This window comes from Sciurus carolinensis, chromosome 9 (assembly GCF_902686445.1).
Source record: "Sciurus carolinensis chromosome 9, mSciCar1.2, whole genome shotgun sequence".
In the NCBI taxonomy this organism is placed as follows: Eukaryota; Metazoa; Chordata; class Mammalia; order Rodentia; family Sciuridae; genus Sciurus; species Sciurus carolinensis.
The window spans coordinates 92,320,112-92,334,928 of NC_062221.1; the positions used below are offsets into that span (position 1 = coordinate 92,320,112).

At 35.6% G+C, this 14,817-nt stretch overlaps 1 protein-coding gene across 11 annotated transcripts in view; it reads left to right on the forward strand.

Moving 5' to 3' along the window:
- The window catches only part of Abi3bp (ABI family member 3 binding protein), a 235,960-nt gene that overhangs the window by 120,981 nt on the left and 100,162 nt on the right, over nucleotides 1–14,817 (forward strand). For all 11 annotated transcript variants that reach the window (XM_047564816.1, XM_047564821.1, XM_047564817.1 and 8 more), the window contains exons 10-14: nucleotides 2,282–2,359; nucleotides 4,154–4,228; nucleotides 4,978–5,052; nucleotides 5,929–6,000; nucleotides 6,544–6,618. In XM_047564816.1, the coding sequence (XP_047420772.1) occupies nucleotides 2,282–2,359; nucleotides 4,154–4,228; nucleotides 4,978–5,052; nucleotides 5,929–6,000; nucleotides 6,544–6,618 (375 nt within the window). The remainder of the gene's footprint in view (nucleotides 1–2,281; nucleotides 2,360–4,153; nucleotides 4,229–4,977; nucleotides 5,053–5,928; nucleotides 6,001–6,543; nucleotides 6,619–14,817) is intronic.

Consider the following 14,817-nt stretch of genomic DNA (forward strand, 5'->3'; position numbering starts at 1 on the left):
TCTTAGGTCACATTCAGATGGCATTTTATTTTCCTAATGCTGAGACTGTGCATAGTGTTGATGAACGCTCATGGGTTGACATGAGAGGTAAAGATTCCCCTGTGTAAACATCTTCTCTATCTCCCTATTTCTCTGACATCTGGAACGTCAGAAATACCACATGCCTTTATAAGGAATTAATGAAGTATAAAAAATACAAATATCTCTTGGAAAGGTAGTTTTTCTTTTTTTTTTCAATAAGTCTAATTTGGGATTAATGTAATTGAAAACTAAAGGCATGTATTAATTATAAGGAGTTAAAGCAATTCAGAGTTCAGAGCATAAGTCTAGGATCTGAAGGTGAAAAAAAAATGGTGAGAGGTCTTAGGCAAAGAATCACTGAAAACATAACATATTACTAAATAGGGAGAAAATTAGCCAAAACCATCCTGATAGGAAAGAAGATGGTGGAAAAAAGAAAAGGAAATTTTTATTTTACCAACGAAGGAAGGAAGGAAGGGGAAGGGAAGGGAGGAAGGGAAGAAGAAAGGAAGGGAGGAAAGGAAGAAAAGAGGAAAGGAAGGAAGGGAACCTTCCTATAGTGCATATTTTAAATACCAGAACCAGACCTCATGAAAAATAAAAATTTGTAATCTGAATGTTTCTTCATATGCTAACCATCCCAGAAACAGTTCTAAACAAGAATTGTTTACCAAAGATATCAGGAAAATGTTAGTAATTTAGAAATTTTTAAAAAGATTTTATAAAATTATACTGGGTCTATTTTTTTTAGTTATTTCAGACAGTTCTTTCTCTCTATGTCCTGCTAGTCAAGTGTGAACATTGATATTAAACTATTTCTGTTGTGCAAACAGGCTGTGCAATTTACAAAACACACTTGACAATGAGAGCAAGTATGTTACCATTTTGACATCTACTTCAAATCCTGCCTGAAAATAATCAGCTCTCTGAAGGAAGCACCTCCATCATACATGGAAAACTGATTAGACAATTAGAAAGTCATTGATTGATTAAACAATGAGATGGCTTTCTAATTGTCATTCAGTTCATCCAAAGTAAATAATTTTGTGTCCACATTAACTAAAAAGAAGAAAATGGTCTTCATAAGAGTAATGTGAACTACAGAAGAAGGTTACAGAATTTGCACATTCAAGAAACTTTGAGAGAACAAATTAGACAGGTAGTTCTTACCAACAGGTGATTCCCCTCGGGAGCATCTAGCAATGTCTGAAGACATCTCTATTTATCACAATGGTGAGAGTGCTACTGGAATCCAGTGGGTAGAGGCCGGAGAAGCCGCTAACTACCCTGCAATGAACAGGACAGCACCCCCCAATACACAAACTATCCAGCCTCAAATGTCACAAGTTGAGAAACCCAAGTTCTGTTTGGCCTTAGGACTCTAAACACAGCAACAACAAAATCCTATCTGATTATTTAATCAGCTGTAGGTGGCATGGTCATGTTATCTAAAAAAAATGGATGAATTCTTTTATGCCAGTACTCCAGTTCAAAATACTACACGTGGGTCACTGATTCCATGTGCTAAATAAGTGAATAGAGTTATTCCCAAGTACATTTTAAAATTGTAGAATGTTTTAATCATTGGAAAATTCTAGTTCAGAAATGTGCTTTCTTTGAAAAAGAACACCCAAATTTTAGAAGGAAGTTTCCCAAATAGTTGCATGAAGAGGGGAAAAAAATGAGAAAAGTAATTCCATTCTTTGCACTGAATTCTCAGAGACCAAAAGAAAAGATCTATGTTAACATGTGGCTCAAATAATATTTTACTGCTGGTAATTTATTTTTTGACACAATTTTTTCCAAATAACTTATTTTTCCATGTCAGTTATTTGTGTGTTTTTTCAAAAATTGATGCCACAGTCTGTTGCATTTTAACCTTGTATAATAATGGAAAATTTTTATTCATTGATTTAAAAAAAATCAACCATACCTAAATATAAAATTTTGAAGAATATTTGTAGTACAAATTTATGCATACAGGAAACTATGAATCTGAATGACAAGACTTATCCAAGTATTGTGGTGGTGTAAACACCAACTTGGAGTTTACAGAATTAGTTGGGTTAATAAGCAATTTCAAAGTTGTCTTCTACTCATTCTAGTTCATGGTAGAAATACACAATGAAGTTGACTGCTGAAAAGGGATATGTATTTAATTTTTTAATTGGTTTGTTACTTGACTGTGTTTTGAACAGGGTGCTATGGGACACTGTACTATAAGGAAGTGAGGTAAATGATCTGTTCTCTTACTTTTTAGCCAAGAATGAAACTTTGGCATTACCTGCTGAATCAAAAACACCAGAAGTTGAAAAAATTCCAGCACAACCCATAACAGGTAATGAGATCCCTCTGTTGACATTGAAAAAAGAAGTAATATATGTTTTTCAAAGTGAATGATATACAAGCCTCCATTTTTTTTTCAGTGAAGAATAGTAGGAAATTTATTTTGATCACAAAACAATAGGAGGTCCTAGGTTCCTAGTGTTTGGGAAATAAACTATCGAATCATATAAATGTTATATAATGTATAAGCTGTATTTTTCACTTTAAATGAAAATTGTTACATTGACACTGAAACATTTTTATACTAAAATGTAATACTATGGTTTTAGTACTTTCTTTTCATATGAAAACCTGAGATCATTTTTCATTACTTTCTTTTCACAAGTGGTCTGTATAGCAAAATTGCTTTATATCCTCACAAACCTCTACCTTGATAGCTGGGAAAATACCCTGGAATCACTTAGAAACAAATGTACCTGGGAGATGAACCAACTAGTGTAAAGAATATATAATAGTTCAGTAAAAAAGCTTTAAAGAGTAAATGTAGTAAGCATATTCCCCAGAGTTTATCACTGTTGCTAATAAACATTCCACTTCTCTGAATGCAACTACCTAATCGAGTCCACTAAGGATCTCTGAAGTACAGTATTTGCCAGAGCAATACCACCTTATCCAAACTAACTTCTGGGCAAGGATTCCTCACAGTCCACACTAACAAAGTAACTCCAGTTTGAAGTGGATTTTTCAATCCACAAATTGCAATTACTTGAAAGAGCAGCGATAGTTACTTTGTACTAAACTTTTGGACTTGTAGCTGGTCCAGAGAAGATATGATTGATGTGGTAGTAAAATAGCATCAAGAAACAGATTGAATTAGGAATATTTCTGACAGAGCATGTACGTTTCCTACCTAAAGAAGAGAGGTGAACCTTCATCCCTGCCATCGTAGAGCTGAGGTAGAAGCTGCTTATACTACTGGAATAAATGGGTTCTGATTTCAGTGCAATTGGTCAGTACCCAGAAGAGCACAGGCATGACCCAGTGGGCTATTCCAAGTCCTTCTCTGCCTCAAAGATTCTACCCGTTTTTCCAAGTTGTACTTTCTTCTCTTGGCACAGTGTCTGATGAGAGTCTACGGATTTCTTAATTCTCTGCCAAATCCTCCTCAGAATTTTCCACTTTAGAAATACTCAGGCAACCACCACAACTTATTATTCAGTATTGTGTTTATTTCATGTCCTTACCCTCCAAAATTCTAGCTCACATTTCATTCCAGATCTCAGTAACCATGGTTCTTATTTCACCCAAATTATTTACCTGAGCTATGCATTGCCTTTAACCTAGCAGTTGGAATAGCCCTACAGTTGAGCATTTGAGTCCTGGTCATAATTTCAACCCTGTTCTAACCTTCATAAATTGAGTGCCATTTGAGAGAAATCTGATAATGTAAGGGCCTTAAGCAAATCTTTTAACCTCAGGTCATTCTTTTATTTTCCCCTTTATTTAATAAACTAGTCTCTGCTTGTTTATCCTTAGCACTGCGCTAAACCTAAAGACAGACAAAAATAATAATTAATGTGATAAATGCTTTAAGGGAGGTCAGTATGGTGTGCTTTTGCAGAGCACATAAAAAAAGGGGACCAAGCCCAGAAAGGACGGGTGGGGAAAAGAGTGCCCAGGCACCTGGGGCAAGCCAGGAAGTCCTTGACATTAGGATCTGAAAAGAAATGGGTTGTATAAATATCGCCTGGTAATTCTGAAGGCCAACAAATGATGTCGTGTGGCCTTTGGTTGATTCATCACTTATCTTAATTTGTCTTTTTTTTTTTTTTTTTTAATCTTTCAGTGACTCCTGAAACAGTTCCAAGACCCATTAAACCCACTGTGTCTAGTGAAGTAGATGTTTCAGAAACAACACTAGGTAATTCTAAGAGTTTTTTTTTCCCCCTTAAACAAAAAAGGCTGTAGCAAAAAAGTCCCAGCATTCATAGAAAAGTAAGTCCAATGCTTTAGCCTGCCCCTCCCTCCTTCCCTCTCCCTACTGTTCTTCTCTTTCTCCTTACCCTATTTCTTGGCAGTAACTTTCCTATTTCTTAGACCAATTCTATCGAAGAGGTAACAGTATGCCTTGATCTTGTGACTGATCTTCTAAAAGAGCTGAATGCTAGATGCTAACCACATGCCCTTTTAAAGCAGTCTCTTGGGTTGAATACACCAAGTACCAGCTTTCAGACTCCAACTTTGGAGCAGTGGGAAAAACCTACAAGTCTTAACTCTGAGCTTTCTGCTCCAATTGGCTTTTGGAAGTCTTTTGCATACTGAACTCAGGAAGAATCCTCCAAAGAGTCCTGATGTTTAATAAGAATTTCATGTCACTCATATTTGCTGTTTTTCCCAAGAGAATCTAACTTGCTTGTTTGTTCTCTTCCCCTGAAGAAGAGGAGCAGCATGTATTTCGTTTTGCACTTGTGATGTTGACCTTCTGAAAGTATATCCTTTAAATTTTAACAACTGTGTAACTTTTCCAGGTTTGCAAGTTCAGTTCTTGCCTTGCAAGGCATCAACTGCTCTTTGCACATGAGAGTCGTGAAGCATGCTGTGCATGATCCTGGTTAAGCAAAATCATATCCTGAATCAAGGTGTTGCTAACTGCATTCTTCTTTATTGCAGTTCCCAGTGAAAGGACTCCAGAATCATTGCACACTATTCTAATGCCTAAGTTTGAATTGCCACTGAGCACTCTAGGTAAAAATGATTAATCACTGCAGTTTTATTATTTATTTCCTTGGAAATTTTATGCATGCTTGATATACATCCTTAAGTTAATGCTTTCAAATTCATCTCCTTGGAAAGAAAAAGAGACAAATGGTTTATAGAACCACGAGTTCCTCAACACCCAAACCCTTAAATGTGCTAAAAATCTATATAATTTAGGATCCTAGGGAGGCCCTCCCTATGACAAATGCATTGGTGTCCTTTTTTTCCTCTTTAGTGGTCATATTTTTATGTTTGATTCTTTTCACTCATAATCATGTCATTGAACAAATTGATATTTTCTGTATAGTTGTTTTTACTCAATTGTCTCTGTTAACAGAGTAGATACGATATTTCTGCAGATGCCTTAGAATTTCTTAGAATTACTTAGTAATTCTTAGAATTGCTTAGAATTTCTTTATGAGTGCAATATTTAAAAAGATGGAAGGATATATATATATATATATATATATATATATATATATATATATATATATTCACATAGTTGCCAAAATTCTACCTTTAAAAGCTCTTAGGTAGATATTTTCTAGTTCAAATGTTTTTGATGATTGGTTTAAAATTAAATGAAATATACCCAAGAGCACATATAAACATAGCTAAAGAAAGAAGTACAGAAAGAACAGCCCAAATACCTCAGATATAGTGGCTTGACTATAAAAAAATTGAAAACGAAATATAATGTTACTCACATTTAAACACAAAAGTAAGAAAGCCTACTAAATATTCATCACTTGACATGAAATAATTTCCCTTTGTGTTTATTGATTTTGAAAGCTTGAAATTTTGAGTCTTTTCTTTCTGTTATTTACACCTCCTGTCACAACTGTCCTATATGTTTTATTACAGCTCCAAAAAGTCTTCCAGAGTTTCCTGAGGCAAAAACACCCTTCCCTTTTGAGAAACCATGGGGTACTTTGGGTAATAAACGTACCTTATATTTGATGTTTAGAATGTGGGTGGTGGGCTGGGAATGAAGCTGAGTAGCAGAACACTTACCTAGCATGCATGAGGCCCTTGGATTTCTTAATTTTGTAGGACACATTTACTGGGTCCTATCTCTGCAAACCTCAGTGAACTAATGAATTTGGTTAACTCAGGTAAACAAATCATTCATTGCTTTTTCAAAAAAGAAAGGAGAAGAAAAGAAAAATCGTAGTTGATTGGATTTTCTTCCAATTCAGTAAAATTTATCAGTCTGTTAATTTGATGCAACTCAGTTGGTTAGTTTTCTGTGCTTATAAATGTTGAGTGTGATCTGAAGTTCTGGTCTCTCCCTAGCCACTGATCACATACTGATGGGCATATATTGATTTCTCCTCAATATGTAATGACTTTTGAAGGGATCTGTATGAGCTTCTTATTGCAGTCTTCTGGTAGCCACTTTACCATACCAGTAACCTATTCCTGTCCTTTTTCTTTTTAAAACAAATACTCAGGAAATTCTATTTCTTTCCAATATAGCTGCAAGTGAAAAGCCACTGATGGTACCTACAGCTAAACCATCTGAAGATTACAAAGTTGTTCAACCTCAAACTGGTAATTGCATTCTTTTAAAAATGGTTAATCTTTTTATTTTTTGTAGGTCACTTAACTGTTTACCAATATACTTTGTGGCAAATGGAAAACCTGTAATCTATTCTTGAGATTTATATGAATCTCACTTTTCCCAATATAAAAACCAAATGGTTTTGTATTTGTTTTAAAGATACATGTTTTAATTTCTGGATACCTTATTAGATGTCTGGCTAGACACTATGAATTGCCCCACTGATTTTCTAGAGATCTCTTTAGCAACATGAGAGTAGTAACAAAGTAAGTGCATCATGTTAAGTCATGTCTGATTTAACTACATGAGCTTAATGTTTCCCTTGCAGGTAGGTATTTGTTTCTTTTTTGGTAAAATAATTCAACAACCATTTGAAAGCTTACTATGTGCAAGATATTATACCAAGTTCTAAAAGTTGTAAGCACACCATGATAGAGAGGAAAGTTTGCACATTGTAGGAGTTTATAGCAGATCTTGCCTTCTGTGCCAGCTTTCTACTAACCATGTGACTTGGCTATCTTTCTTTACTTTTATGGATCTTAGCTTTTTTCTCTTGGGAATTCTTGCGTTCAAGCAGCCAAAAAAATAGATTCATGTTAATCATAATTTTCCCTGTTCTTTCTTTAATGCCTAGCAGTCAACTAAAGAAGAGGCTATAGTGTTGGGGTTGGAGTTGGGTTTAGGGAGGGGGGCAGGAATGGAGGAAGGAAGGACTGTATAGATGGAGGGGAAGGGTGGGAGGGGAGGGGGGGAAGGGAAAAAATGGCAGAATGAATCAAACAGCATTACCCTATGTAAATTTATGATTACACAAATGGTATGCCTTTACGCCATGTACAGACAGAGAAAAAACATGTATCCCATTTGTTTACAATAAAAAAAAGATAAAAAAAATAAATAAATAAAAATAAAAATAAATAAAAAATAAAAAAAAGAAGAGGCTATTCAGCATAAAAGAATCATAAGAAAACACCCTTTGTGATTGCTTCATGATTTTTTGTTTTACTTGCTTAAATTTTAATTTTTGTGAGTTTCTAACTGTTGTAACTTTATTTTGAATGCAAACCATACGTAGTCAGAAGTTCATGTATTTATTAAGTTAAATACACTGACATTTTGTGTTGTCCTCCAGAATCTAGTGGGGGAGTGGATTTGAAAAAGGATGGAAAAATGAGACCCCAGACATACAGATCTTAGTCAAATAATCCTTTTTGTAGTAACTGTAATGAGCTCAATGCTCAGTAAAAGATACGAATGACATCAAATTAAGTATGTGTGTCTTTATGATTTCCCTGTTTTTTCAAGTGGCAACACACTTGAAAGATGTCCATGGATTCCAACCAATCCAGAGAAGCCTGAGATTGGGTCTTTTTAATCCTTGGTTTAAATCACTCTTTAATCACTATAATGTGATTAGCTTAAGTGGGTACAAAAAGAGCAATGTTGTCACCTGACAGTAAAATCTGGGGGTTCTGAGTGGAGTCTCTTTTTGAGCCTCTAGTTCCACCAGCCTTTACACCAGCCCAACTTCATTGTAGCTACAGAGCAGCATCTAGCCTGGGAGCATCTCTCTTGGCCTATCTGCAGCACCATGGCAGCCCTGGCTGTGCCTCCCACATCCCACCAGGCTGCCAGATCTCCCAAACCAAATGCTTTTGGGTCCCCTGGGCTAACCCTCAGGTCCCTTTCATCTCTTAGCTTTGGGGCTATAACATAGGTGACATGGCATTCTCTTGTGTTTTCCTTAAGCAGCACTTAGTTTTGGTTTCTCTGATATTTTTAAAAGCAAACTGACTAAAACCTCAAGGAAACCATTTATGAAAGTTTAAAACCTAGGACATGAATTGTATATAAAGCCTGAGCAGACCAACTACTGGGGAGGAAGGAGAGCATGTATGGGAGTGAGTGAAGATTGCAGAAATATAGACAAAAACAGATGACGTGGGAAATCCCAATAAAGGAAAGGTCCCTTTTTACCTTTAGTCCCAGAAGAGGAATACTCTGGACTTACCCTAATGTAATATGGATAACATTAAATGCAGCAGGAAGCAGCCTCATTATTCAGCTGCCTCACCATAGCAGGGTAGTCTTAGGCTGTCAGGGAACTCACAGCCATTAATTCTCAGCCCTTGTGGGCAGTGAGTTGGGACCTGTTATTGGCTACAACAATAGTTTAGTAAAAGACATTTTTAGGGCATGTGCTTTAGCCCCAGAAATTTCCCAGCTTGCCCATTTGACATTTAACTTGTCTATCCCTGCTACTTAATATGGTCATTGGACCAAAAATTCTATTACCTGTAAACTTATTTAAAAGACAGTGGGCTTCTCTCTAGGTTTATTGAATAAGGATCTGCTATCTAACAATATCCCCAGGTGACTTGTATGTCATTCAATTTTGAAATGTACCACCTAATTGCTGTATTCTATAATATTTCACATGGCGCAGGTTAAGAATCATCAGGAGTGGTCAATAATAGAGCAGTAGGCATGAAATCAGCATAAGACTGGTTTCTTATAAAGAACAATGATTGTGTGAAGTATCTTCTGTTTTTCTGTTAATGTGCAATGCATCCATCTGCACTCTAGTATAAGTATTCTGTGACATCTTTCTAAATTCTGTTAAAATTAAAAATACACATATACATTATTTGTGATTTCAAGAGTTGATATATTCATGTAGTCCTTCCATTCATTTCAGCCTTTCTTGTTTCTTTTAATTAACTTTGTGTACATTTGTACATGTATTAAGTTGCTATTTCCCATTTAGTTTCAGCATATATGATTATTTTATTTTCCAGTTACTCAGGTAGCTTCCTTTTGCAATTGTTTTTAGAATGGAGAGATGGAGATAGTGCTTGAATTGTGACTCACAAAATCAGTAGGCCCCATTTTTAGTATATCCTTTGGAGAAAAAATATATTTTTGCTGATATTATTGACATTATTAGAGCAACATAGATTTTGTTTTTCAGTATCATGCCTCTATATTTACTATCAATTCCTTTTACCCAACGACCAGTAGAACCTACATGGAGTGGGTTGAATTTAGACTTATTTAATTATTATGTTAACGGACCATATAACTGATGAGTAACTGGAGGACCTCTTAGAGGATGTTGGGAAAGACTTATTGCAGGATTTTTGCCTGCATTAAGTGATTGGCAGAAGGGTCCAAGGAAGTACAGTTTTGCTCGGGACTGGGAGTAAGCCTGTGCATGAGTGTCTTTGTAATTCCTAATTAGAAGAAAAGATGAGTGAAACAGATCTAAAACAGTGAAAGGAAAAGAAGCACAAGGTGCCCACATTGGTGAGAATGAGGCAGGGTGTGGCTTGTGGTTGGATTCTGTTCATGTTTTCATTTCTGTTCTGTGTTCTGCATGATTACAGCCTACTCTTGATTTTCCCTTGATCCATCAAAGTCAGAGTGATCTCATCTAATATTGGTGTTCTCTGAAATTGTTGACATTCAACAGGAGGACGCCACAGCCTGCCTGTGGTTGCCAGGCCACCCTGGATGCCAGGGCAGCTCTTCTCTTGATCAGTCGCTATATATGAATTATCATTGTAACATTTATTTTACTTTGGTATTAGCATTCTGTACCCAAAAAAAGAGAGTCAGTGTTCCAAAATTCAAAATGTCTTTTGACATTAAAGACTTTAGAAAATTCTAACTTTCATGGTGGTTATTGAAATCCCTGGGTCATTTCAACAGTTTATGGCAACAGTGGAACAGGCTGTTTGAAGTTTGGAATAGTCCAGGAAATATGATATATGCAATCATTAAATATACTTTTCTCCATGTTCAGTCAGTTTGCCCCAATCATTCACTAGATCTGTGTTGTGCAGTTTCATTATTTGGAATTGCATTTTGTATAAACCTTCTATGAAGTATGTTTAAGTATGGTTGATTGATGGTGATTTCCTTGGCAAATCTAATTTTCCATAGAGTACATAAAGGAAATCATAAAATGTGTTCTGTATACCAGGATATAAAATTATTTATACATTTTGTACTAAAAGAAAGCTAGATTTTAGAATATTTAAGTGCTTGTGACAGTTATTCAGGAAAAAGTTCATCTACCTGATGATGCGGTAGAATTGGTCCTATGTTCTATTGGAAGTTGATCAACTCACTACAGTCTTAGTGTTGTCATGGGAGTTTTAGAAAAGCTTTCACCTATAAGAACAGGAAAGACAGAGAATGAATCAGATATGACTTTTTTATGTTCATATATGAATAGAACCCCCAGTGAAACTCCACATCATGTACAACCACAAGAATGAGATCCTAATTAGAATAAGTTACAGTGCTCATATGTATGATATGTCAAAATGTACTCTACTGTCATGTATACCTAAAAAGAACAAATTTTAAAAAAAAGAAAAATAGAAGAGCTCTCATCTCCCACCCCCAGGTGAATTGTGCACTTGCATGCATGTGATCCACATGCTGTGGAATCATTTATCCACTGGAATAATTAGTATTTGCAATTAATTTAATCCAAAGAAATTCAAAGGGTTATGGGTACAGCATCACACTGGTCCTTCCAAAGTTTCTGAAGCTGCCAGTTATATTGAAGAGATGCCTGAGGGACTTAGGTCTGTCTGGGTAGAGGAGCAAAAGTTAGACTCATTCATTTCTTTCCTAGTCTTTTCAGAAAAAACACTCCAAGTTAAAAATAAAACAGTGCCATATGGCTTACTTTGAATTTTTGAGAACAGCTTTCACAACAGAGAATTAAATGTTCTTCCTGGGTCTACATGCCTTCTAGATAGATAGGGAACATTAAGTGACCCGTGAGAGACTGGCCACTTGAAGTTTATTCTTACTGTGATTATGATTGCTAATCTGCAAGCTGCAGATTAAGACAGAGCTTTGTTAATAACTATCTCTCAGAACTTCAGTTTCTCTGTCTATAAAAGGAAATAATATATAATATATAAATAATGTATATAAATTATAAATAATATATAAATAATAAATAAATTTTTCATTAGGTGTTTAGTTTTAGAAATAATGCATGAATCACTTGATAGAATACATAGTACACAGGAGTACCCAAATGTCATCTCCTTAATATGAAGTAGTCTTGCATTGACTGCATCCCTTCCACCAAATTGACCAACCCAAACTTTCTGAATTGCTGCATATGATCATTGTAATAATAAAAAAGTAAGTGCTTTATTGAATTATTTAATTAAAGAAAAGGTAGAAGAGGAAAAAAGACTCAAAGGTTCAATATATATTAGCATACCAAATGATTCATCGGACTTCATTTCACTTTGTATAACAATATTTAAGGAGAATAGAAAGGAAAGGTTCAGTATTACTCACAGGGGCTTCCACGACCCATTAGGAATAGCTTGATGTCTTGTGGACCCCGTGGCAGGGATGGTAAATCATATCACAGAGACTCTCTGTGCAGTTAGAGCAGCAGCGTGAATCACTATAAAGCGGGTTCAGAGGACCTGCACAGGTTCAGTGGGTAAAAGAATGGCAAGGTCAACCTGCTATGTTTTCCATGGGCACTGGAGGTGGGAGACACAGCTAATTGCCATCCATGTATTTGTCACCTCTCAACTGGGGCTTGTATATACTTCCCAAAGACCTTATATGATTCAAAGGGATGGAAGTGATGCAAATGAGCTTATTATCCCTGGCTTGGTAACATCTGTGTTAAGCCTCCTTAATTTATTTACTCATTCCCTAAAAAGACTATCATTGATATCAATAGGGTTTCAAATCAAATGAAAAAGCAATGATCACAAGTGCAGAATAATTTCATATATGTGTTTCATTCTTAGAAATCCCTTCTGCCTCTTCTTCCCCAAAAGTGTCCAAACTGAATTTCTTGACAAATTTACAGAGACTTATTCCTGAAACTACTTTTTCCTTGAGTTATTTCCCCTTGAACTTTAAGTAGTCATCTTTTAGAGACTTTGCTTGACAGGGAATCAGAAGGGAGCATAGTCAGCTTGGTCTTTTCATTAGAATTCACTTTGGGAGCTTCCTTTAGGAGGTCATCCCTAATGATTTTCTGTGTTGAATTCTTTCAGTACATTGTAGAACTCAAGGAAATTGCAACATGTACTTATGCTCTATAAATTATTTAAAGACTTAAAGGTGAAGTGATCAGCATGCACAAAGAGTGGATAACTGGTTGGAAAGTCTTGCCACAGATGCTGCTTTTCAGAGCGCTTAAAAAGAAGTAAACTCTGTATTTGGATCTTACTGCCTGCCCTGTAAGGTGTTGCTTAGCACAGATCTGGCCCACCCAACTGGATTAAGCCCTAGAGAGGAGAAAAAGTAGGAATGAGTAGTGGTATTAATGCTTTAAGAGCAAGAAAATAGAAATCAAGCATAGCAGATGGTTTACAGATTCACTGTGGTCTTTTCAAGATTTATAGCCTCAGTCTTTGATTTTATTTCACAAACATTTTCTTGCAGACAATACTTTAACAGATTTCAAGGCCAAGCAGAAAGGTATTTTGTTTTTCCATTAACCAAAGAAAGCAGTATTTGTGAATTTAAATAGCACTGAGAATTCCGTGTGGTGGTGTGTTTTTCTCTTCTAGTTACTTATGTGTTATTTCATTACTTCTTCATGTATGTGTTTAGAATCCTGCCTCCATGGAGAGTAAGGCCACACAAACCCATGGAAGGTATGTGTGTAGTAGAGGAACAGATTTGTGTGCACACATTGTGTATCAGAATTAAAGAACATGATCATTCCCCAATCTAAGCCAGAAAGTCAATTCTCATTTCAAAGTGCTTAAACTACCCATCTGTCAAAATCACTATTAATTTGTTTAATTCAATGGATGTTTTGCAGATTAATTTTACTGGGGATCCACCATGTACTAGACTCTGGATTAAATAAACCAAGAGTGCATAATGAATATGACAATTTCTACTTTAATGTCTATTGTTTAAGAATTTATTTTTTCAATATTTTTTTAGTTGTTGATGGACCCTTACTTTTATTTACTTACATGCAGTGCTGAGAATTGAACCCAGTGCCTCATACATGCTAGGCGAGTGCTCTAAAACTTAGCCACAACCCCAGCCCAAGTATTTATGTTTGAAAAGGAAAATATATCACATAGTTATTGACATTCAGGGAATTTAAATGAAATGATAAATTCTCAATTATTTGAAATGTTTTGTCTGTGTGTGATCGCATTTCCAGGTTGTTTTCATGGTGGGATTTGTATCTATTAGTTTTTTTCAAAGTAAAAATATACAACAAACAAAATGTGATTAACAAATATAGTAAGTTCTAGAGAAGATGGTGATACAGGGTCTTTCATATTTTTCTGAAAAAATTCTGAAGATAAAATTTAGTTATAATGGTAAGTCATTCCTGTTTGTTTGTTTGTTTGTTTTGGTAGCAGGGATTGAACCCAGTGATACTTAACCACTGAGCCACATCCTCAGCACCACCCCCCTCTTTTTTTTTTTTTATTTTTTTACTAAGAGACAGGGTCTTGCTAAATTGCTTAGGGCCTCTCTAAATTGCTGAGGCTGGCTTTGAACTTGTTATCCTCCTGCTTCAGCATCTCTGTCCCCAGTCACTGGAATCACAAGCATGTACCACTGTACCCGGTTATTACTGTTTTTTGAGGGAAATTAATTGCTTTTTATAACCTTTAAATTGAACTACCTATTTTGTTGCATTAGATTTCTCTAACAACTTTTGGTCCCATGTATGTTCTGTGAATTCAAGATCAGAGGTGCTACTTCGTTTCAAATAGCTATAGCATTTTATCCCCTACAGATAGGTGATAAGTAACAATGTTCAGTGGCATTCTCTGGACTGTTTATCAATTTGATAGCTGGAGTAGACTTTCAGGAACTAGGCCTAACTGTTTTGTGAATTTTACTCTGGCATAGGTGTGCATGTACAAAAGGTTTTATTTTTTTTTTTTTCCTTTTTAAAAATTCTTTTTAGTTACCTAAACATTAGATACATTGTGATATAATCACAAAAGCATGGAATAAAATTTGCTCTAATGCATTTCCCAGCACTTACCCCCTCCTCCCTTCCCTTTCCTCTCCTCTACTGAACTTTCTATAATTTATTTATAGTTTTTTTAAATTAGTGTCTTGTGGATACACTTGATGTTGGGATTCACCATGTTGGGGTTCATGTATGTTCACAGAAAAGTTCAGTTAGATTTATTCCACTA